Below are 26,937 nucleotides of genomic sequence, written 5' to 3'. Positions count from 1 at the left end.
AAAGTTGTGTTTTCTACCTTACATAAATTATCTCATCCTGGTATTGGAGCTTCATTAAAATTAATATCGAGTCATTTTGTTTGGCCTGGTATGTATAAGGACATTCGTTCTTGGGTTCAATCGTGTATGCAGTGCCAAAAAGCAAAAGTAAATCGTCACATGAAAGTAACATTAGGTACTTATCGCAAATCCTGATGCCAGATTCCAACACATTCATATTAACATAGTTGGACCATTACCTCCAGTGGAAGGTAATATTTATTTGTTAACATGCATAGATCGTTTTTCGCGATGACCAGAAGCGTAATCCAATCAATGACATATCTGCAGTAACAATAGCAAAAACTTTATTTACCGATTGGATGTCTAGATTCGGCATACACAACACATTGACGACAGATCGTGGAAGACAATTTGAGTCTATACTTTTCGCAGAATTCAACAAATTGTTGGGTATTCATAGAATTCGTACAACTTCGTATCATCCACAATCAAAGGGCATGATAGAAAGGTTTCATAGGCAATTGAAATAAGCTTTACCAGTGACATTCTTAGGAATCAGGAGTGCTGTTAAAGAAAGTTTACAATATTCTTCTGCTGAACTTTTGTACGGAACAACATTAACTCTACCTGGTCAAATGTTTGAAGAAACCAATTCTTTTAATGAAGATATTAACAATTATGTTACCGGCTCAAGAGATTTCTTTCTGATGTTCTTTTACAAGTAAATTACAAAATATTAAAAGTTTCGTTCCTTCTGATATTAATTCTTGGACTCATGTTTTTATACGTAATGATGCCAGTCATCATTCACTGAATTATAAATACAGTGGACCTTTTAAAGTTTTGTCAATTAAAGATAAAACTATGACTTTGGATATGCATGGTAAAAAGGAAATTGTCAGTTTAGACAGTGTTAAAAATGTTTATTTCGATCAGTCTTCATGCCATGAAAATAAAGATTTGAGCAACACATTTCAAAATAATTTGAAACAGAACAATTCACAAAACATCGAACTTAAAAGTTGAGAAATAGATTCACTAGTCAATTTTAAAATCACCTACCAGCGAAAAAAAAGCTAGAAGTGGTAGAATTGTACATTTTCCCAAAATACTTTTTCAGTTTGTTTGAATATATTCCTCATGAACTTTTGTATTCCTGGAATTTCTTGTTTATAAAAAAAGATCTGTAAATATTTTTCCAGATAAATTAGATTGAAGAATTTGACAAACTTTACAAGAAAGCTGTTGTAATTGTAAAACCGTGATAAGCGGTTATTTCCATTTCTTTAACATTGTAAATTTGTGGATCCTTTGTAAATTTGTAGATTTGACTTGCTAAGAGTATTGATTCAAACATTGTATTGAAATATACATGTATTATGATTATTCTTTTTTTTTCGCAAAATTGACAATTTTTCTGGTGAAGGGCTTTTGTAGCAAGTCATAAAACGCGGCAATATGACGTAATGGTCGTTTTCCCGAACAAGCATAATTGTTGGTTATCCCATTGGTTAAAATTACTGCCCATATACGAATTCTTTTCTCTTTCTTCACGTTCTTCAACTTGTTAATCAAATTTATTTCTGCAATTATGAAACTGTGTATTTTTTTTCTTTATAGAGGTTAAAAGAACACGAATTTATTTATCTTCAACATATATGCACGCATAAAATGTCCCTTAGCGTTTCAGAGTATATATTTCTCGCTATGGCGTTTATGTAGCTGGAGTCAGGATTTATGTATAATGGTAACACTTATAAGTAAGTTATAAGTGACGTGTTTATCAGTATATATTCCTACTTCAAAAATAAAATATATTTATTATCTATTTCCAAATTGGAAACATATAAAAGTATTGTTACACAAACAATAACCAAACCGGCTATAAAAGAGGTATAGAAAAAATAGTTTTATGTTGTACAAGTCGGGGAATGAATACTGTATCTTCATTTACAATGTTTTCGATCATAAGTTATAACAAATATTATTGTTTCTTAATTAAAAGCTATGATGATAATCTCGTTATTTATAACTTAATTATAAGTATTTATCGCTAAGCATAACTCTTATTTTAGGTTGCGTAAATGTTATGATGTATACATACCAAGACGCTGAACGTACGTTCAATTCGTACATGTATGTTGAAGATATAGATTCGTATTCTCTTGACCGTTACACATAAAAAATACAGTTTCATAAATATACAGAAATAAATTCAACAAGTTGAAAGAAACGAGAAGTAAAAAGAATTAAATGTCTACATTAGTTTATTATGTACATTTTAGCATTTATATAACCATTAGAAAGTAAAGTCATTTTGTCGTAGAGAATTACGACTTAAAATTTATACTAACTAAGAGGGTGAGTGTCATGGATTTGAATGGCAACCCAACGATCACTTGAGTGAGTGTAGTGGATTTGACTGACAGTCCAACGATCACTTGAGTGAGTGTCGTGGATTTGAGTTCAACCCGACGATCACTGGAGAGTTTCCCGAAAATCAGGGTTTTTATAACTGCTCATACACGAATTCTAAAACCGTATTTCGTGAAAGACTTCTTCAACGAAATTCAGAATCCGTATATGGGCAGTAATTTTCAACCAATGAGAAATCAATAATTTCTCATGTTCGGGCAAACGAACCCACGTTCTCTCTCCGCTTCTTATGAGTTTGCTACAATAACAAAGTACCAGGCCCTAGCTATTGCAATACAGAGACTATGGGAAGTGAAGGTAAAATGTATCCCAGTAGTTATAGATGCAGTGGGAACTATCCCTAAAGATCTGAACAAATGGATAGAGGAAATAGGCGTAAAACCCAGTTTAGTACAGTTCTAGAAAACAGAGTTGTTAGGGACAGCTAGGATACTTAAGAGGGTTCTTGGTATTTAAGGCTGCTTGTTGTAGCCCGATGTTAAGATTCTTTCCTTTTCCAACAGTCTAATCTGTTGAGGGTATATGAAAATAATAATAATAATAATAATAATAATAATAATAATAATAATAATAATAATAATAATAATAATAATAACAACAATAACAACAACAATAACAGCAATATTATTAATCCTTTCTACTAAAGGCACAAGGCCTGAAATTCGGGGGATGGGGATAGTTGATTATATCGACCCCATTGCTCAGCTGGTACTTATTTTATTGACCCCGAAAGGATGTAAAGCAAATTCGACCTCGACGAAATTTTAACTCAGAACATGAAGACGAAGGAAATACCGTCAAGCATTTCGCTCGGCGTGCTAACGATTTTGCCAGTTCGCCGCCTTTATAATAATAATAATAATAATAATAATAATAATAATAATAATAATAATAATAATAATAATAGAAAAAAAAATGCTTTCTAATTGATGTATCGATACCAGCAGATGACAACGTTTCTCTAAAAGAAATGGAAAAACTTTCAAAATACAAAGACCTGGAAATAGAGATAACTCGAATGTGGAATCTAAAAACAGAAACAATTCCTATCATAGTAGGTGCCTTAGGTATAATAAAATAATATTCAGACAAATACATAACAAAAATAGCAGGACTTACAAATATATATAACATACAGAAAATTGCACTACTGGGTACTGCACACATTCTACGCAAAACACTTTCAATACAGTAAACATAAGAGCACCACAGCAAACCACAGCACATACCCAAGGCGCACAGAGCTGCGCTCGGTAGTGAAGTGAAAGCACGTTATAAAAATAAAACTACTGAATAATAATAATAATAATAATAATAATAATAATAATAATAATAATAATAATAATAATAATAATAATAATAATCCTTTCTACTAAAAGCACAATGCCTGAAATTTGTGGGGAAGTGGCTAGTCGATTACATCGATCCCAGTGTTTCACTTGTACTTAATTTGTAGATCTCGAAAGGATGAAAAGCAAAGTCGACCTCGGCGGAATTTACCGAAATTTTTCGTGTATTTGTTACTCTGGGTACAAATTTACATCAGCTGAAATACAATTTATTTTTATGTTGGGTCTATATAAAGTATAGCCGGAGAATTTGTTCTCTCTTCCGTAATATTTAACTGAATCCATGTCTTTAATCATTTTGCTACAAAATAATATTCGTTCGCCATCATCTGTCCATCTCCCGACGACGCTTGGCATTCACTTATACGACTCTGAAGTTCAGCATCTATTTGTAATGGTGCACTTTTTTGCCAACAGTCACAAAAGGCAATAATTACGAATTCATTGTAAGCTTGTAAGATTTATTGTTTATTTAGGTGCAATCAAAGTTAGGATACCATGAGAAATCTTATCTTTGAACTTACTAAATAAATTGTCTCTCTGCAGTGAATATTAAGTTAGAGTAAGAATATTCTAACAGTTACTTACTACGCAGATAGTGTCGTATATATTATTGTAGTTTATTTCAAACTTAGAGAATTTGCTTAATTATATGTTGCTAGAGTCTTCGAATGGAGTACTTCCAAACGCTTACTTCCTACTCCAATTTCTTTACCAAACCTGTTGCTTTTGCCCTCAGAGCATACTCCTCTATAAATTTAGTTGCAGTCTTGCGACTGCATCTACGATAACTGAAATATTGTTAAAGATCATATACCTGGCAAGTAATGATAATAAAAAAAAATGCACATATTCCTCACTGGCCACCTAATGTTTGCCATTTTAACGTTGTTCTTTGTTGGAAGCGTCTTTCATCAGCAACAATCGAAAAGTAATTTTGAATTAATTTGATAAAGTAAATCTCATGTAACAAAGTCTGTTATTATAGAACAAAATATAAAATTTTGAAGAGAAAAAAATTAGCATCGTCTGTTGCTTGCTATCCCTGGGAATTCTTTAAACTATTTAATAATCTTATTAAACACAGTTTTTGAAAAAAAAAAGACGTTTTCCTATGTTCCCAGGAGACATTTGACATTTTATGTAATTAACTTGGCAATCGAAGATTCTAACGCTTTCAAATCTATTGTATCATATATTTGCACTTATGTAAATTCATCTCTGAATCACAATTTAAAGATTATGCTCTGTTTATGTTTTATTTATATGCCACTGAATCTGCGCCTTGTGGATCAACATAACAACTTTCATTACAGTAATTGCTGTAATATAACATATTTTTAAACACCAAAGAAAAAACAAAGTATATCAGCCGAATCACTTAACTTTCCACCGACACATGAATATTTACAGGGTTGCTCGATGAAATATGAACGGTAAATCAAAAGAAAAAAATTAAGTAAAACGAAGATCCTTCCCCTTATCGTATTGACTCGGCTGGTTCCTAGGAATATATACTCCCCACCGGCCGGTACATTGGTCTGTTGCAAAAATACTCATTTTTGCCAGTTGACTGGTCTGGAGCAGCGTGAAACGAAGTGCTTTACTCAGGGACACGAACGTATCGCCCGGCCTAGGAATCGAAACTGCAAGCTTACAACTGTGATCCTAATATCCTAACCTCTTAGCCACACACCTTCACAACGGTAAATTATGATTTTCTACTTAGTTATGCTACGTACGAAAGTCATATCCGTTTTAAAATATTACAATTTTGATTATTCAAAGCTAATATTGATTTTGTAGCAGCTCTCTTTTACTGTTTGAACCCCGACTGTTATCTTTCCTATTAGAAAATGTTCATAAGCATAAATAGGAGCACTGAGTAATGACATCAACAAAATCTAATAAAATTATATTAAGCACATCCCGGATTTTCGACTGTTGACGTTACCACAGATCTATCCAATCAAATTTCTCTAGAATACAGTAATAAAGAGACTAGATCAGAAGAGATGGAATAGAGAGCTTAGCAGAGAAACAGTTTGAAAGTCAGGAGCTTAACGACACGAGGAGGAAACGTGATGGCCGGTAAATTTTTGCATATGGTAGAATCGCTACAGATATGAGTCAAACTATTATGTTGTAAAAAAAAAAAGCCGTCAACAGACACTAGTACAATCCCGTCTAGTGGGTAATATACATATGCCACGGAAACCAGAAAACCGGCCCAATGAGTTCATATGATTCGGGAAGGATCTTAATCCTTTTTCATCCTTTATCTATATTCAAAACGGTGAAGTGAATACTAATTTTCAAAAGTAAAATATTTATTACCTTAAAATAAAATTAAATAAAACAAATTTCTCTTTTGTATAACTCCTCCCACAACTATTCTATCATTTACTCTCTTCCTTTTCCTAGTCTTCCTTCTCTGTCTCCATGGCGCTTTCGCTCTCATTGTGTCTATGTGAAGTAGTATTCTTTTACTCATTGCATGCCACCAAACTTCCTATGTGCACTCATCCAGCACCTGTAACAATAAAACTCTATATTTCCCTCTTACTCTCGCTCTCCTACATTCCATACAATGTAAAACTTGACTACTGGAGATATCAACCACCCAAGCAATCAGCCAATAGATATTTATATTAGCTATATTTATTTTAGAGATTATATAAAGGTGGCGAGCTGACAGAATCGTAAGCGCGCAGGACAAAATGCTTAGCAGTATTTTCTCTGCCGCTATGTTCTGAGTTCAAATTACACCGAGGTCGACTTTGCCTTACATCCTTTCAGGATTGATTAGATAAGTACCAGTTACATACTAGGGTCAATGTAATCAACTTAATCCCTCACCCCAAATTTGAAGCCTTGTGCTTCCAGTAGAAAGAATTATTTAGAGATTATCAATATTTTTGTATAAAGAAATACTTGAAGTCTGAAAAGGTTAACAAAGAAAACTTTACGAAAGAAATTAGGAATTAGTTTCCCCAAAGAAATAATATATTTACAACTCGCAAAATAAACTAATTATAATTATCTGCTTTCTTTCCACTGGTGAATTGGATTTTGATAGAGCATAATTCCATAATACTCTTCTTTTTTCTCTTTTGACATCATTTACCCATTGCAGACAAATATGAATGGCCGCTGTAGCATTGTTTATCTTCCAGGTCTTTTATATTTTATCAGTTGGTATATAACTATTACCCAAGCAACGGTCTCTATTCCATACAGTACACTGTGCTTATAGCATAATTTTTATGAAAAGGGCGCATCTATGTGATTGCATAGCTGAAAGGATATAGCTGTCTCGGACTCCGCGAACTTTTTATTTGCTCTGTCTCTTGCTTTTCGTGTTAAAAGCCTCACATAACTTCCCCTCCCACTCACTTTAATCTTTCTCTTACAACAGCTAGATATGACAACAGTCCTCCTCCCCACTCTTACTATCTTATTGGTTTCCAATTTGGGCACAAGTCCAGAAATTTCGGGGTAGAGGGTAAGTCAATTACATCGACCCCAGTGCTTGATCCCAAAAGAATGAAAGACAAAGTCGACCATGGCAGAATTCAAACTCAGAACGTAAAGACGGACAAAACGTTGAGCCCGGCGTACTAACAATTATTTATTATAACTCACCGCCCTTATTCTCACTGTCTTATTTTTATGTTATTTTAGGGCAAAGTATCGAGAGAATGCCTGTCATCACTTCCTCTATCTCATTCTCCTCCACCCCTCCTTCTTTCTCCCTCTTTCCTTCCCTCTCTCTCTCATTCACTCTCAAATGTTCAACGTCATGCCTTTCCATTTGTTGTTTCTTACTGTTCCTCTTTTCCCTCGTCCACACAAGAAGAGAGAGAAAAAAAGGAGGGATAGATAAATAGATATGTGATATACAAGTAGGTGTTGTTGTTCTTCTTATTATTATTCCTTGGTCATCTCTGAGTATGCAGACTTATAGTCAAAGATATTCCAGCTGTTACCATCTCATCATTTTTTATCACGGTGATGTCTATCTCTGACCACATCATCTGATATATTCTTCTTCTGTAGAAAAGTAGTCAATAGAAATCCTAAAAAGTGTACCCAATGTAATCAAAGGACACACAAAGAAGGTGTAACTGGGATTAAGGGTAAATTAACAAAGAAGGAAGATTTCAGATGCAGACGGTACACTGGAGTAATATGCACTAAAAGTGCTCAGGAAACAGATCCTGCCAAATGCTCAGACGGCTTCTTAGAAGTAGTTAACTCTTGCTACCTAAGTGACCAAATTAGTGGCGGGAGTCGATGTACTGAAACTGTAATAGCTAGAATATGAAAGGGTTGGAGAATATTCAGAGACAACAAAAGGCTTATCTACAAGATCAAGAGTAGATTTGGGGAAGATTGCATAATGCTTGTGTGCAAATAAACATTGTACACTACATGGCAGCGAGACGTGGACCTTGAATACGGAAGACATGCGAAGATTTGAAGGAAATGAAGTGAGTATGCTTTGCTGGATGTGCCATGCAATCGGTTCATAAACGAGAAAGTATAAGTGAACTGAGAGACAAACTGGGTATAAGAGGAATTAGCTGTAGTATGCAAGGGAGACTGTACTGTTTTAGACAAATATGTGAATGGAGGATGACGGCTGAATAGTGTCGATAGGAAGAGTGCATGCTTGCACAGAAAGTCAGGTCTTCTGCTATCCCATGTATCACTGATCGACAGTCACTAATCATCTTCATCAGATATCTTGCGATCATTTTTCGCCACTGTAGTGACGCCTAATACCAGTCGCCATTTTGGAAAGTTCGTCCACGCATGCGCAGGGACATGTTTTCCGGAAGGCAAGCAGGAAGTCCCTCATGCGCATGCGTGGTCATCCTATATCAAAGCGTTCCCGCCTTTTCTCGACCTCTTAGCGTTGCACCTTCGAAGACACCAGATTACTAAGAGCCGCTCCGTAACTCTACCTTTGAGTTAACGCAAACTACTTTGGAGGCTGAAGAATGACTTAATCAACCAGCGTCAACACCGTCTTCACACCAACCATAACGGGCAACTTGGCAATTCCGTTACCCGAGATGTAGGCTGAGCACCTCATAATAAATATCTGTTACGCTTGTAATACTTCGACCGTGCGAACCAAAGGAGATCGCGACGTAGATGGGAAAAGGCTCCTTTTTACCACGTCGAACACAAAAATAAAGATATATCTAATAGAAGAAGGCTCCTCGTAAGAGAATACGAGCCATAGTGCCAGTAATAAGAACTTAGGACAACTCAACCGTTAGATATATAATGAGAATAAATTTATTAACAAAGTGAAACTGTTTGTGTCTGTGTGTGCATGCATGCGACATATAAAATTAACACAGTAGATAAATCAGGCCTTTTAATACAAGAGAAGGTATACAACAATGTGAAGTGACGGACAGTATTATAAGCAATAGTGTGTGTACAATATGTGAGTGTACAAGTGTGTGTGCGAGAGAAACACAGAACATAGTAAAAGTGTCTGTAACATAGACTGTGTAACGTCTTAAAACACTGAAATAGAGAAAACCAGATCGTATTAAAGTTACACAAGGAGATAGAATGTTCATACGCAGGAAGTTGTGGTCAAGGAGCAGAGCTGTAGTATCACACTGTGTGTGTGTAGAGCGTCGAATGCTGACCTGTGTTACCTGGTACGGAATATTCTCTCTGGTTAGTTCTGACTGTTGTTCGTGAGTGGATACTCCACTCAACAGCGTCGATAAAACCTGGTTTGTTGATATTGGTGTGTCCCTGGTGGTGGGGTTGCTGGCGCACGACATTGTGGTAGACAGTACATTGGTGGTGAAGACGTCGGCGCTAGAACTGGCTGTAGCTGGGTTCTGCATGTGTGTGGTCAACGACCAGACCTGTGAGAGATCTGAAACCGCAACAAACTGGCGCGGGTTAAAGCAGGTTGTTTATAGGTACAAGGAGGCTCCAGAGAGATCAGAAAAACACTATCTCACGTGACCTTATTAGATGGCCACGATTGGTCGGTTTGCACCCTGGTGCGAACAGGACTGGAAACAATTGCCGCGCAAATAAGAGTCAGTCAGGTGATGGACAACCGCCGGGTCCAAGGGAAAGAGCTGTTACCTGCTACGTTCGCATTTGTAAATAACGGAGAGAGGTGGTTTCACTACACGCTGTTATTCCATTTATCCAGCGTGTTCGTTTTTATTGAAGAGAATTGATTTGTACAGGATAGTGTTACCCAATGATGGTGGCCCTATCACCAATACCACTTTCGCCATATGTTTTCTGTGGTCTTCGTTTTTCACAAGTACCATTCACTTCAAGCATTCGGAACTTAGCAAGAAAGAAGAAGACCACAAAAGACATGGGAAAGTGGTGAAAAATGATCGCAAGATGTCGCATCTGATGAAGGAGATGATAAGAAACTGTCAACCGGGGATACACAGTGAAGCAGAAGTAGCGGAATCCGAGTGAGCTAGTTTATATAGAATGGGGTGGTGGAGGAGGGGGGAGTGTTGGAGAACAATTGGCTATTGAAACAGAGACAGACAGACAGAGAGAGAGAGAGGGAGAGACCAGGGTTAGGCTGGTCAAGGATAGAACACGAGGGAGAAAGATATTCTTTTTGGATTTTGGGTAACGTAATTTAATGAAACAGCAAATGCTGATAACAGTGAAATAGAATTGAAAGATCTTGGAATTTTCAGTCAGCCAATCTGTGACAAAATTAGAGAAATAAATAAGTGACGATCTGACAAAATTGAATAAATGAATAAGTGACGATAGTAAATGCGCGTGAAAGGAACTTACGTTTGTTTTTAAAACATAACAGCGTGGAAGACGAAACTATGTTTAAACTATGTTTACATAGGTAATGAAATAGATAGAATAATGAAAAGAACTAATAAGGGGATTATGATCTGTGCAGAGAGGTGTTAGATGCTACATATTCAACCTGGAATGATCGAAGAAGAAGACACACTACAGCACCTGAATACGTACTTGATATGTAAAAAAAATAGCCCAAATGTTGAATTTCTAACATAGACTTTCAGTACATATCATATTACGCTGTTTCATCTGAAAGTTTCCATTAATTGTATAGCATGAACTCCTTTCCTGTTGATGTAATATATAGATTATGTTCCAACATATAAAACAACCTTCCTTGTTACAGATCCTTCATGCACAACTTTTCTTTCCTACACCCATAATAATTCCACTGCACTGTCTTAGACAAATATGTGAGTGGAGGATGACAGCTGAATTGTGTCAATAGGAAGAGTCGGGTCTTCTGCTATAACTGTGTATCACCGGTCAACAATCACTTATCATCTCCTTCATCAGATACAGCCACAGCAAAACAAATAGGTTCTTGGTACAGTTCCTAATTTCTGTTGTATTCATCAGTAAATGCTGTCTACAGTACATTCACATTTTATCTGTTGACATAAATCAGAATTATTAGTTAATATTTACTCCCAAACTATATTCAAATTCAGAAACACTATTGGAGTTCTAACTTCATTGTCTTTGGATACAAAAATAAAACAGCAGTATGAAAGGTTGAGGCTTATAAAGATTTGTATGAGTTCCAATGTGTTCTTAGGTTATGTATTGACAAACAAATACCCATGTTATTCACTGTGTGAAGGGAAAAACATGTAATTCCCTGTTTATTTTTCATTTCATAGGGCACCAGTTTTCTCAGATAATGAGGATGATTCTGAGTGTCAAAGACTGATGCTTCAAAAGCCACCTCCTGTCATTCAGTTTCCAAAAGAGAAAGCATCTCAACCTCACTTTTCTTCTCCAGAGCCAAGTAGATATCTGCAGCCAACTGACATTCACAATATGCCAAAAGAAAGAAGTGCATATGTAGTTCCTCTCAACTTGTCGGGGGAAAAATCTGAACAGTTGTTGCATGGTAAGTCGATATTATCCCATCGGTATACTTTAGGGTATGTGGAAAGTGGTTTCAAATTTATTTGTAAACAGAAAATAAAACATTTTGGGATCATTCCATGGAGTGCTATGTTTGAAGTGTATGCTTTCACCCTGATACATAATTACAGCGCTTAAGAAATAACTGGCAGGTAAATGAGGGTAGAGTCACAAGACAAAAGACACTTTCAAGAATTTTATCAATTCAACCTATCTTGTTTCAAAAGGATTACTTAAAAACAATAAATCGTATAATTCATCCTAACTGATCTGTTGATATTTGTGTGAGGATATCATAAGTTTTAGCCTCAGATAGCCATAGCGTCTCTATGTTGGACATTTTCTCTTTTGGATGAAGAGGTACAAAATCTTTGCTTGTATTAGCATGAGGAATATAATACTGTAATATTAACTTTGGTGTCTTTTACCATTCTAGAGGCCCTCGGGGCACTGAAACACGGTGCCACTTCCCTGTTAAATAGGTATCATAATTCCCATTTCTACCCCTAATCATGGCAAACTAGAAAAGGTAAATAAATATTAGTGTTATACTAGACCTTATATAAGGCCACAGATAGTTGATTGTTGGTTCATCGATCTCTCTGATTCCAGAAAGCAAATGTGAAATGAGATTATTATTGATTGCGTATTATTTTCAATATACCTGTAAACTACTAGTGTCATGAGGTATACTCAGCAAGTATTTCGTAACTCTACTCTACCTTTTTTTTTCTATCTTCTATTTCAATTCAGGATCAGCTATTCACTGCAATTGAAAAAATTCAAGAGGAATAGTCCCAGCAAAGGGAAATACTGCAGTCTATACTGCAGTTAATTCAAAATATTCCATCCTCATCCTCCATTTCGGAGACAAGAAATCTCCCCAACACAATTCATTTCCCCTGTCAGAGTCAAGACGATGTTGAGGCTTTGGAAGCTGAATTAAGTGATGGTGCAGTTCAAAACAACAGGGTAAGTTGTACATTTTACATTTTCATGGTTTTACCTGCTGGTTCATTAATAACCTCTCTGCCCTTCTCTAACTGATCTGTCTACTTACATGTAATTATTGCTTCCTTCATTCTTCACATGTGTGTGTTTCCATATCCCACACACACACCAAAGAAACTCACACCCATCATTATGTGCTCATCTTGGTACTCATAACTGCAGATTCAGTTTGTTCTGAAAGTATAATAATTAAAAATATTTAAGCGCATCAACCTGATATTCAGTTGAAAAGATTATTTGATTAAGGTCCCAGCAGGAACCTCAGAAAGTAACATGGTGCTTGTATACTGTGGTTTGCTAGTTCTGTTTTACTGGTAAAATAAGGTAAGTCAACCAATAGCAGTTGGACATCATATGCATAAACAATTTGGCAAGTGGGCATCATATACATAAACAATTTGCAAAACTTGATCCTATTTGTATGTTGTCGCTGTTTGTCAGAAAATAGCCTAGATGCTAAAATTGACGTTGTGCGCCATATATAATTTCGGGGCTCTTATATTTGCCAACCCAAATTTATAATTCTGTCATTAAAACAAAAAGAAAAATGTTCTACTTAAACCAGTAGTCTGAATTCATATTTGCAATGTTTCCATGTCAGGTTGGTTGCCTGTACAGGCGGCCAACACTGGCATGGAAAATAAGTAGTGTGAATAGTTTTGTTTTATCAAAAGGTTGTCCTTGGAAACCCTTGAATTTTTTGTGGAGTGGTCGTAATGGTCCTTCAATCTAGCTTGAAAATACCTTGAATTTTCTTTTTTAAAACCTGCAGGAATCCTGTTAATTGCTTTTGATGTTTAACACTTTGCTTTACATTTGAGTATATATTTTATCTTTGCTCATAGTGTATTGAAAATGACTGCATTTTTTAATTTTGATTTGCAGTCATTAGACTGAAAATGACCCTGCGTTGGGGGTATATGATGATATTAGTATTCACTTTGAGTACTGTTTTAGCCAGACTGGATGTGGTGGGGTTGTACTAGCTTTGGTAGGTTCTGACCTAAAACAGTAGTGAATTTCTATGAATGTGAAGCTTTCAGTTTGTATCTGTTTTCAACTGTAGAGTTAGTCAAATCCATGCAATTTATGCTAGTGGATTTTTCCCTTTGTGAATAAAACATAAGTAAATGGATGTGAGTGCATTTGTTATTCTCACATTGAGAACTACTTTTAAGTAACATAATTAATTAATTTCAGGGGCTGTTCGCAAGACTATGAAAAATGCAACTGAAGCAAGGGTTGAGTTGGTGACTCGAGAATGGCTTCGGACTGCCAGTGACAGAAATGGTGGCTGAAGGAGAAGAAAAAGAATTTCGACAAGTCGGCTCTTAACAATGAATCTGTCACAGATCTCAGGTCTGCACAAACTGAAAATTAAGATAATCCATTTACGGGTTACCTCAATTTTTTAAGGTAATCCATTTTAGCAACGCACTGGTAACAATATGCTGAATAGCTTTGCATACATGGTTTTGTCTTCCATTTAAATTACTCATTCACAAGGTTAGTAAGTAATATTCCTATCTGTGGTTTCAAATACAATTTTGTTGATGATATCTCTCGCATTTAATGTGTTTTTTCTTATTTCTGCACATTCTAAATATATCTTTTTTTAACAAATCTCCCAAATTTCAAGTCATAAAATCGAACCCTAAAATGAATACCGTTACTCTTTATTTACTGGTCTTTATGTGCAGATATGAATGATTGCTGGACTTTGTCACAAATAGCCACAGCTGTATAAGTGACCTTAACACCAATGAAATAAATATCTTAGTTTTACAGTGTATATTGGCCAGTATATTTTGTCTTCATTTTTATTAACTTTTATATGTTGTGATTTACTTTTGTTGTGTTGTAAATAGCCATTTTTCAAAGTTATAGTTTATAAAATAAATGATGCTTGCAAAGAAAAATGAGTTGTTCATTTTTTTTTTTTCTGGCAATTTCTACATGATTTTTCAGATATTCCCATACACATACCATGTAAACTGATGCTCATACATTTACATCTTCAAAAATTTAATATTGTTTCTGTCCTCATTGGCTGTAGATTGAAACAATTTTACATTTTCATTTTCAAATGCTGGGTGGGTGAGGCTGGAATCAGAGAAATTTGTGCCGAGGATCAGGTGTAATGCTATGAAGAACATAAAGTATGACCAATGTCGAACCCGTAAAAATGTGTAATCATACATTAATTAGTCTATCCTTGAATGTATTTTGGAGCCAGATCAGGCATTTGGCAAAATCAGCTTCAGCCGATATTGAAACTTCTCAAATTGAAAAACCATGCATCAGCCCAACCTCATTTTCATATCGGACCAATGTTACTTTGATGTGAATATGACATAACCCAATGTAAAAGACCAAAATCTCACACCAGCCCAACATCTGGGAAAATGTCGACCCGATGTTGCACTGTGTTGCAAAATGAGATTGGGCCAAAATCAAACTGACACAATTTCCGATGTAGAGCCGATATAGATAACAACATCGGTTTGATATCAGCCCGATATGGTTTTGCTGGCTGAAAAGGTGTCACCTAATGGGCCTGAACCCAGAACCATTTGGCTGAGAAGCAAGCTTTTTATTACACATCCACAAGGCGGCGAGTTGGCATAATTGTTAGCATGCCAGGCAAAATGCTTAGCGGTATTTCGTCTGTCTGCCCGTTGCGGGTTCAAATTCCATCGAGGTCGACTATGCCGTTTATCCTTTCGGGGTCGATAAAATAAGTACCAGTTGAGTACTGACGTCGATGTAATCAATCAACCCCTATCCCCAAAATTTCAGGCCTTGTGCCTTTAGTAGAAAGGATAATTAGCATTACTGTAATTATAGAAACCAAAGGAGTAGAATATCAATACTGAAACATAGAAGTAAACAAAATTATTATTTCTAACACATTACTTTCATTATTTTTGTTCAAAGCTTTGTGAGTGGAATTGATTGATGGAAACTAAAAGCCCGCGAGATAGATAGAGAGAGAGAGAGAGAGAGAGAGAGAGAGGTCACCACTACCACTTGACAACCGGTGCTGATTTGTTTATGTCTCCGTAACTTAGCCGTTCTACAGAATGCGCCGATAGAATAAGTACTAGGTTAAAAAAAAAAAAAAATCAGTAAGTACTTGGGTTCAATTTGTTCGACTAAAACACATTACAGTGGTGCCCCAGAATGGTTGTCCAATGACTGAAACAAGTGCAAAAGATATTCTCCAGTAGTACAGAAACTATGTCGTATTACTTTTCTCTCGTTGCATACTGAGACCAACATTACGTTTCACTTCTCCTGGCAAATCAAAGGAAGTAACAGTAATATACTGATCGATTTAATAAGACTTTATTCTTCCTTTCTGTATGTAGATAAAACATAATATAAAATATTTTACGACAGATGTTATGGTATAATATTTATACGGAACTAATTTTCTATAACACCGACCGGCCATGTGTCTGTGATACAAACAAGTGTTTTAATTCGTACAGCTGATTTCCTCTGCTGCATTCGGTTTAACTTGGTTTTGTTTACTTCCGCAGATTTGTCCACAATGCAGGTATATTATCCCAATTTTTTAAAAATTCTTATTACAATTGTATCTTTTTGTCTTTTTTCTGAAACCGTATCAACTTTTTATTTCAAACTATATATGTTACTGACTAACCAAACACTTGCTCCTAAAACTGACTAAACATGAACAGGCTCCCTTGAAAAACATTATTTTGTGTATATTTTCTTAGTCTTACATTTCTAACTATTCTTAATTCACACATTGTATGATAGGTATTCTAGTTAGAAATTGATACCCGGACTTCAATTAGGTTGACAAACATTTATTTACAGCACCGCTAACACATTTATACAAGTTACAAGTGTTCCTACTTCACAGACATAAAAATCGACAAAATCAACAAATCTTCATAATAATTAACTGGAAATCGGAATTTATTTATACTGAAGTGGCGCTGGAACAACGTAAAAGTCTTCAATATCTTATTTTTATCGACCTCACTTGATATAATATTTATTCAGTTGGAACCGAAAGAAAATTATTCTGAGGTAGTCTATTCGATAACTCCAAATAAAGACATCTTATTAGCATAGTATTATTTCAAATTATACTATAATGTCCAACAATATCTGGTTTCACTAAACTCTTCCAGGGAAATTTATGTACCATTACTTTACTCGAAAGATAAACAGAATCATTGTTTTTGTTTATTTTATATTTTAAATTTATATATTGTAACCTTTCCACGTGTCTCTTCTGTAGTAAGCCGTATTATACACACTGCGCATTCGAAAATTCCATGCAAAGAGATAGAGAGAAATTCTATAGGGAAAGTTAGTCTGTGTAAAAGTAATTGATAAAAATGTTTTCAGAGTCCCATCTAGACAATGGGATTCAGTTTCTCAACTCATTTTCTCTCAATTTTTATAAAGATGACTACCATAAACATTGTCCACTCATCAAGCAAACACCCGAGCTATGAAACCACCAGCATAGTAGCATATACTCCCTCAAACGATAAAGCATTATCTAAAAAGCAAAAGAGGACCCCTGTCGTACAACTTAAGATTTCATAACCAATGGCTGTTCTTACTTCATCTCGAACCTTCCTCAAAACTTATTGCTGATGTTCAAATATTATGCAGCAATAGACAAAGACATAGGCATAACTGTGTCGTTAAAAGTTTACTTTAATCCCCAAGTGTTTCTTGGTTCAGTTCCACTCTGCAGCTTCTTATTCAAGTATCTTTTTCTGTTGTCAGATGATTTCACCTTCTACCACTGCAGATGATACTACCCTTTACCCCTGTAAATGATGCCATCTTTCACCTCTGCTGATATTACCACCCTTTACTTCTGCAGATGATACCACCTGTCACCCCTACAGATGGGACTGCTCTTCATACTTGCAGATGATACCACCCTTCACCTCTACAGATGTCACCTTCACTCCCAACAGATGATACTTTCTTTCACCCCCTGCAAACAATATCACCCTTTACCCTTACAGGTGATATCACCCTTCACCCCTACACACGATGCCACCCTACATTCTTTGCAAACCCCACCATTGAATAACCATCTACAAACAAACTTAGTCATCTCACACTAAGTCTGCTCCAATTCCATGAAGAGAGGCCTCAGAAAACACCATGACCCTCTCGATCGCCACATGAATCTATACACAATTAGAATCCTCTGAATTGCTATAATTGCTAGGCGTTATCTGTGAAGACGTCCTCCAAACTGATACCCTTAACATAGCTGAGACTGGCTTTTTCTTTGGATTCAGAAAATACTTCAGCACCCAACTTCAATTGAGTAATGCCTCACACCACTGCATTTGGTATAGTGCTTCTACTGCTACTACTACTACTACACCCTCAGACATTTTGGACTACATACATTGACCCTTTGACTGCTTAGTATAAAGCTGTTCTTCCACCTCCGACCAACAGACATGTTCTTTCTATCTTTTTTGATGCTCTTTTAAAATCCCGTACTCTTTGGAACTTGCTGATTTTGTTCCACTCCACTCATACATTCTCGACTCATTCATATCTCCTTTCAACTACTTGTTCCTTCTTCCCCAGAATGTCATCCCTCTCATATTCCAGCTTTGCATGTCTTTCCTGCAGAACAAAGTCCACAATTCTTGCAGGCTCTCTGAGACTATTGAGGCTGATGCCATTAATGATTTGCAAATCAAATCAACACGTACAGTGAAGACATGAGCGGCAAGGGGGTTTTAGGTCACAGCCTTTGTTCAGCAGGAAAATAATATCAATTGTTTTCTACAGTAGGCTCAAGGCCTGAAATTTGGTGGGAGGGGGAAAAGCAATTACATTGACACTCCTCCATGTTCAACTGGTATTTATTTGTCAACCTTGATGAAAGACAAAGTTGACCTTCGCAGAATTTGAAACCAGATTGCAAAGCCTAAAGAAATGCTGCTAGGCACAAGCATGGCTGTATGGTAAGAAGTTTGCTTCCCAACCACATGGTTTCGGGTTCAGTCCTACTGTGTGGTACTTTGGGGAAGTGTCTTCTACTATAGCCTTGGCCTACCAAAGTCTTGTGAGTGGATTTGACAGAAGTTCAACTGAAAGAAGCCCATTGTATATTATATATGTGTGTGTCATCCACCACCACTTGACAATTGGTATCAGTGTGTTTACATCCCCATAATTTAGCAGTTCGTTCAGCAAAAGAGGTCAATGCCATAAGTACCAGGCTTAAAAAAGAAAATGAGTACTGGGATCAGTTAGTTCAACTAAAATTTTTCCAAACAGTACTCCAGCATGGCCATACTCTAATGAGTAAAACAAGTAAAAGGTAGGCACGTGATCTAACTTGCTCACATGTCTGCTAGATTAACACAAGGCTACAAATTTGTAGGGGCTGATATATTTAATTCAATCTAATCCACTACATGACTGTAGTGAAATGAAGGATAAAAACAAACTAGAATAAGATGTTAACTCAAAATGCCAAGGGTTGTAATTAAATACTATTGAGTAATCATCATTGTTTAACATCTGTCTTCCATGCTTACATGGAAATGACAGTTCATAGAATCTGATGAGCTGCAGGACTGTGTACTGTGTTGAGCTCTAACGTTTGCTTTGGCATGGTTTCCACAGCTGGGTGTGTTTCCTAACACTGACCACTTTACAGTGTGCTGAGTGCTTTTTGCATGGCACCAGCACTAGTGAGGTCACCAAATAACTCACAAGACATTACTCAACTAAGTGGAGGTGTAGTATTGAGAGAGGTACTTTAATTTCAGGTGATGTGAGGTTAAAGTATGATAGAGGGACTGAAACGGGTATCTTGCAGTAGCAGAGATGCATAACTACTCCAGCTGGAAAGAGAAAAGAAATGGCAAGGATTAGATGTCAGGGCATAGTAAAATAACAGATATACCTGCTATTTTTACTTCTTTGTCTAAAGTAATTGTTTGTTAGTTTTAATGATGAGTATTCAGTTGTTTGACCAACTGAATGACCTCTCCATTGAATTATTATGTTTTGCATTCCACAGGATGTCCTATAAATCTCCTCACCAAGCACGCTTGGAGAGGTTACCAATTTAGTCACCAATCACATAACCATGCAACAGGTTGTACTGGGTTACATGTTACTAATAGTGTTTGAGAGCGATCTGACATAAGAGACATATGTAATGTTAATGTAAATTTAGGGTAGAAACACTGTTTTATAAGTATGACATAGCTGGGTCAATAAATTACTGGTATAGCCCATCGAATGGGCTTCGAAACAGTTTCCATCTCCCCACTTACACAGATACAGATTGGCTGAACTTGGAGCTAAGGTAAATGCCCTTTACCCACAATGGCATTCAGTGAGAAGCATGACAGTGAAGTAAACTTCTTAACCTGTTATTCTGTTAAATGTAATGCTTATTTATTCACATTTTTTAAAAATTAATTAGGCATTATCTTATAACTTTAAGATTTCAATGATGTGTTTTATGACTTTCAAAATTAATTGAAATAACGAAATCCAATGATGTGATTGTTTATTTTTGAATGATATTGTAGGATAGGTATGACGTTGGAACTGCCCAACTTGAACATAAAAAAGAAACAGTATTTTGGCTAAATATGGCCAGTGTAAATGCTAAAGGGTTAGCCAGCCAGCCGCATCAACTTGTGTAATTAGAAGCCAATGACAGAACTTTATGGATCACTTTATGCATCATCTTTATGTAAGGGGAACACACTAAGCAATGTAGATTTAGACACCCATAAAAAGATGGGAGGGATATGGCTAAAATTGCTTTTATTATAGGTCTGTTCATTTGTGGCTGCCGTATGGCTTAATAGTTACTAAACTAACTGTTTCTTCACTACAATCCTGTGATACTGCCTTTCTTTAAATTAATTTTTTAAATGATGAAGAATTTAGTAAATCAACTTTGTCATTAAGCTGATGTTCAGAACATAAATTAATGTAAAATAGGCGCAGGAGTGGCTGTGTGGTAAGTAGCTTGCTTACCAACCAGATGGTTCTGGGTTCAGTCCCACTGCGTAGCACCTTCGGCAAGTGTCTTCTACTATAGACTCGGGCCGACCAAAGTCTTGTGAGTGGATTTGGTAGACAGAAACTGAAAGAAGCCTGTCGTATATATATATATATATATATGTGTATGTGTGTGTATATGTTTGTGTGTCTGTTTGTCCCCCCAACTTCGCTTGACAACTGATGCTGGTGTGTTTACATCCCCGTAACTTAGCGGTTCGGCAAAAGAGACCGGTAGAATAAGTACTAGGCTTCTAAAGAATAAGTCCTAGGCTTCTAAAGAATAAGTCCTGGGATCAATTTGCTCGACTAAAGGTGGTGCTCCAGCATGGCCGCAGTCAAATGACTGAAACAAGTAAAAAAAAAAAGAGTATTGATGAGAAGTTTTGATTTAGATCACTTTGACCCATTTGTTACTATATTTCTGCTGAACTATACAAACTGTTTCAATTAATTTTGAAAGTAATAAAGTATTTAGTAAAATAACTTTGTCATTATTATATCGATGTTAAGAACATAAATTAACATGGAATTTTGATGGAAGGGTTTAATTTAAATCTTTGTAAAACTGGAAGTTCATATCATAAAACCAAGAGCAGTCTCCAGCAGGCTGGTGTCAAAAGGGTTAAGACATGAACTTTCTATCATAGAACAAAGAGTAGTCTCAAGAGGGTTGGCATCAAAAGGAATAATAGTTAAAAGCTTGCATTGGATTTGTATATTTCAGGAATAGCAACAACAATTGTATTAGTTTTATGTTTCTGTGCACCTATTTATAGATTCTTTGGAATGGAACTGGTTTCTGAACTTACAATGTGTTGAGAATATTTAATTTACGCCTCTCTCTCTCTCTCTCTCCAGTCTGTTCTTAAATTTATATCCTTGACAATCACAATGGAAGGCTTGTACAAAATTGGATTCTAATGTGTGAACTCTGTGAGCCATTTTTTCCCCCCTAGCACCTAGAAATTTTTCTTGCTACTAATTACTTCGCTATTATCAGAGAGTCTTTAAGTCAAGTTCACAAGAGGAAACAAGCAGAAAAATAAATTATACTCTTAACTGTAACAGGTGTTGAACTCAGAGCCATGAAATTGGTATTCTGGAACTGAGAATCCAAAATATTCTGCATCGTGAAACTCCTATAACTTTTCTCACAGTTGATTGACTTAGTGGAATAAATTAATGACAGTTCAGATTCCTCTCTTATCATGCACCAAACATGGTACAGTAATTTAATCAGGAAACTGAAATAATGTTTGTTAGATAACAATATTCCTTTAAGCTAAACAGTTGTCCAGAACAAACAAAGTTTTCACTCCTACATATGGTTTTCAAAAATATTTAACCTCCTACTTTCTTAGCTACATTTTTCTCTACATAAGAATTTATATATATATATGTTGTTGTACTTGGGGATGATCATATTGCCAGTTTACCCAATAAAAACACACGCACTGTATATTTGGTGTTAATTTGCTTCACATATATATATATATATAGCATAGAACAGTTTATCCTACAGCAAGATACCTTTCCTACAATTGTCTACACAGCTGTAAAATATGAATAGAAACTTTTTTTTCTATATTTTGTTTAATAATTTGCTAATTACACAAACTGTATCTAGCTGTTTATGTTCCTTTTTTTTGTGTGATGACGACCATAAGATTTAAACCTATATCCTTACAGTCAATAGTTAAGTACCACAATCTTATAGTTATTGTAGATATACTACAAGAAATTTTCAACACATTTGTTTCCAGTCCTATGAATTTTATGAGTTTCCTCCTTTAAACATCTATCTATCTATCTATTTATCTATCTTTCTATCTATCTATCTATCTTTCTATCTATCTATCTTTCTATCTATCTATCTATCTATCTATCTAAAACCTGCCTGACTGCTTATCCATCCATCCATCTATCGATCTAGTGCCATGAAAAATACCCCAGTACATGTTGTAAAGTGGTTGGTATTAGGAAGTGTATCCAGCCATAAAAAATCATACCAAAGCTGACACTGGAGTTCAACTCAGTCTTCTAGTTCATTAGGTCCTATCAAACCATCTTACCCATGCCAGTATGTAACATGGACATTAAGTGGTGATTAATATGTATATGCATATACATATATTCGGCATCAGCATTGATATCGATACTCTTCCTAGATATTAGAGGATTGTTACAGCTTAGTAACAGGAGAGTGGCTACATGACTTTCTGAAAGATAGAAATCAGGTACTAATAGCCAGCTGGGTCACCTCCATGGAAATGCAGATTGTGTGTGTGTCCCATAGGACATTGTTTTGGAGCCACTACTGTTTCTAGTGGTCCTCATAGATACACCCTTATCTACACAGAGCTGTTCTCGCAAGCTATGCAGATGACTACTGTTTCTAGTGGTCCTCATAGATACGCCCTTATCTACACAGAGCTGTTCTCGCAAGCTATGCAGATGACAAATAAGTCTCACAGGTACTACAAAACCCTGACTATGCCATGCACCTGCAACAAGTGTTAGACACAATACACAAGTGGGCTGAAAGTGGACGTATTTTTAGAACTTTTGGAACAAGATAGCAGGAAATCATGATGGTCCTTTGGAGGACATTTGTCGTAAGTCATCTTGACTATTGCTCCCAACTATGGCCACCACAGTGTGAAATTAATAACAGAACTTGAAGCAGTCCAGAAAAGCTACACAAAAATAGATAGCCCTAATGTAACAAATAAGCTTCTGGGAAAGACTCAGAAGGTTCAAACTTCATTTCTCTGGAATGAAGGCAGGAAAGATATGTTCCAGTATACATCTTGAAGATCCTGGAAGGACTTGTCCCAAACTTTGGTGTGGAAAGTTATACAAACACCAGAGCAGAGCCCCATTGCATAGTACCTAAAATCCCTCTTCTACCATCAGAATATAGGACCAGATATTACAATGGTTTGGGATTCCAAGGCCCACAACTCTTGAATACCCTCCCAAAGAATCTGTGAGATCTACATAGTATGGATGTCGATGTCTTCAAAACTAAACTGGATTTCCTACTGTCAAGAATCCCAGATGAGTCAACTTCATGGGAGAAAGTAGGAATAAGAGCAACAGTTTCAAACTCACTCATTTACTAAATACCAACTGTTAGATGAGGATTAATGAAGGAGTAGCAATACCAGTTGATGGTGCTCTAATATGGCCATAACCCTTGAGCTGAAACTAGTAGTATGTGTATGTGAGAGAGAGAAAGAGATGTTGTCTGATAATAAATACAGGGCAATAAAGTGCAGGGCTTGAACTATTGTAAAAAGATATTAAATATGATATCTTGGACATGCAATATAAAATATAAATATGAAACGACTGATGTGGATAAAGCATTGAACTTCTAACTGATCTCGAGTTCAAAATTTCTGAATGCATTTTTTTGTTTTTGTTTATATGCTGGATATCTAATTCTATATACCTCCATCCACTTATTATCCAGTAATATGAGTTATGTCTTCTGAAATTATTATGTACAACAGATTAGCATTTCTGTTACCTTGGTGACCAAGTCAGCAGTTGACAAGGATGCTCAGAGAGCTGCTACCTTTGTTGGTAGCAAAGGGTCTCTTCCTCAGAGTGAAAGGCAGATTATATTGGGTCATCCCATAAAGAAAAGTCGGTGGGGGAGAGGATAAACTACCTGCATCAATTTGCTGCAAAAGCAGGTAGTAATTTTACCTTGTCCATATACTTAGTGCAAGATTTGAAGAGTGCAGTTCAATTTTAACAGTTATTTTTTCAATGTTATAATGGAAGTGATAAAGGAGCATTTGGCATATTTTGCTTTATGAGTTCAATAAAGGCAACAATGTAACAGAAAGTGGTTCCAGAAATTCCGAGCCAGAAACTACAACCTAGAAGACGAGTCTCATCCTGGAAGATCGAAAGAGTTCAACGAGGACGTTCTGTTAATCCTAGTGGAACAAAATTTCACTGTAACTGTTGAAGAACTAGCAGAGAAGCTTGGATTTGGTCATTCAACCATTCATTGACACATGCGTGCCATTGGAAAAGTCAGAAAATTAGGTTAATGGGTTCCCCATAAACTTGCCGAGTCTAATCACACACACACAGTGAATGTGTGCTCTTCTTTGCTGTCATGTCTCACGAATGAAACATTTTTGGACTGAATAGTGACTGGTGATGAGAAATGGGTTCTCTATAAAAGTGTCAAGTGCCAAAGACAGTGGGTAGGGAAAGGAGAAACACAGGCACCCCAGGCTATAGGAGGTCTTCACTCACATAAGGTGTTGTTATCTGTTTGGTGGGCTATGAAAGGCTTAGTCCACTTTGAACTTTTAAACCCAAACCAAATGATAACAAAGGAGATCTACTGTGAGCTGCTTGAGTTAGAGCGAGAAGAAAAATGACAATCTTTGGTTTCAAGACAAAAGGTGTTCTTCCATCAGGATAATGATTGGCCACATTCAGCAAGGATGACATTCCAAAGACTGGAGCAGTTTGAATGGGAAACACTGCCCCACCTGTCATATTTATCAGACATTGTCCCATCTGATTATCATTTATTCTGCAGTCTTCAAAATCATTTGGATGGAAAAAATATGAATTCTGTAGACGAGGTCAGAACAGTACTGGGGAAGTATTTTTCATCACAGACAAGTGAATTTGGCAAGAGGGACCTTGCAAGTCTACCAGATAGATGGAAGAGCATTGTAAAAAATGAAAGAGTGTATATTTTAGATTAAAAAAGAACTTTGTTTATCTTAATTTTGAAAAATAAAAGACCGCATTATTTATTGGGATGACCCTGTGTACGTACAGCTATGCTACACAGCAGTGATGCATGGGCTGTGACTACAGAGGACATGTGAAGGCCTGAAAAAAATGAAGCTAGTAAGCTCCACTGGGTGTGAAATGTCAGTGTACACGTACGACAGAGAGTGTCTTAAGAGAAAGATTGGGTATAAGTGACATCAGATATAGGGTACAAGAGTGAAAACTACGCTGGTATAGCCATGTGATATGTGTGATCAAGGATAGCTACATAAACAAGTGCCAGTCTCTAACTGTGGAGGGAATCTGTGGAAGAGGTCGACCCAGGAAGACAGATGAGTTGGTAATGTATGATCTTCAGATATTGAGTCTCATGGAGGCAATGACTAGTGACCAAGACTTTTGGTGATTTGCTGTGCTTGAGAAGACATGTTAAGCTAAGTAAAATCGTAGTTGTGGTTAGTGCCAGTGACACATAAAAGTTACCCATGCTGTTGACTCATTAAAGGCACCTGTTCTGGTGACACATAAAAGGTACTTACACATGACATGTAAAAGCACTCTTGTAGAGTGCATGGCATTAGGAAGGGCATCCAGCCATAGAAACCAAGGCTGAAACAGACTAGAGCCTAGTGCAGCTCTCTGGCTTAACCAGTTTCAGTTAAACTGTCGAACCCATACCAGCATGGAAAACATACACTAAACGATGATGGGGTTGATGATGATAGTAACAACAACGATGATGATTCAGAAGTGGACTTTATTTCTCCGCTGTTTATCATAATGGCTTCTGATTTAAGCACATGACCAGCAATTTTGAGGGGAGTGTTTAGTATATTCCATCAATCTCAGTACTTGTCTACCACTTTATTTTGCTGATCTCCAAATGAATGAAAAGGCAAATTTAACCATGGCGGAATTTGAGCTCAGAACATAAAGTGCTGAAACAAATACTGCAAAGCATTATTTCTGACCCTCAGCCACCTAATGAACATAGAACATGACACTGGCCATGATGCAGGAGATATTTGCTTTTATTTATTGATTTAGATATTGTTTTATTTAAACAGGTAATGTAAATCCACACCAAATGTATCAGTCAATGTAAGACCAATCTCTATTTGTGTAATATACATCTACAGTGTGAATGAATGAAACAAGCTGAATAAGGTAGTGGGGGTGTCTTTGTAAGACTGAAACATAGAAACTATGGAAATACTATCATTAATTGAATCCTACGTCAACCTTGAGCAAGCAAATCTATTCATAGACAAATTACTTAATCCCACTTGTTTAACTCCAACTGATTCTCAGCCTCTTTGTTCTGCTGTATATTCTATCTATT

At 36.3% G+C, this 26,937-nt stretch overlaps 1 protein-coding gene across 1 annotated transcript in view; it reads left to right on the top strand.

Annotated features, from left to right (window-relative positions):
- The first annotated feature begins 16,202 nt into the window (after nt 1-16,202).
- Nucleotides 16,203-26,937, top strand: part of LOC106879427 (focadhesin) — a 301,702-nt gene continuing 290,967 nt past the window's right edge. The window contains exon 1 of the mRNA XM_089351161.1: nt 16,203-16,317. Coding sequence (XP_089207287.1) covers nt 16,312-16,317 — 6 coding nt within the window. The 5' untranslated portion in view covers nt 16,203-16,311. The remainder of the gene's footprint in view (nt 16,318-26,937) is intronic.

This window comes from Octopus bimaculoides, chromosome 4 (assembly GCF_046866305.1).
Source record: "Octopus bimaculoides isolate indiv1 chromosome 4, ASM4686630v1, whole genome shotgun sequence".
In the NCBI taxonomy this organism is placed as follows: domain Eukaryota; kingdom Metazoa; phylum Mollusca; class Cephalopoda; order Octopoda; family Octopodidae; genus Octopus; species Octopus bimaculoides.
The sequence above is the reverse complement of the archived record's forward strand: the minus strand, read 5'-3'. Positions and strand labels throughout refer to the sequence as shown.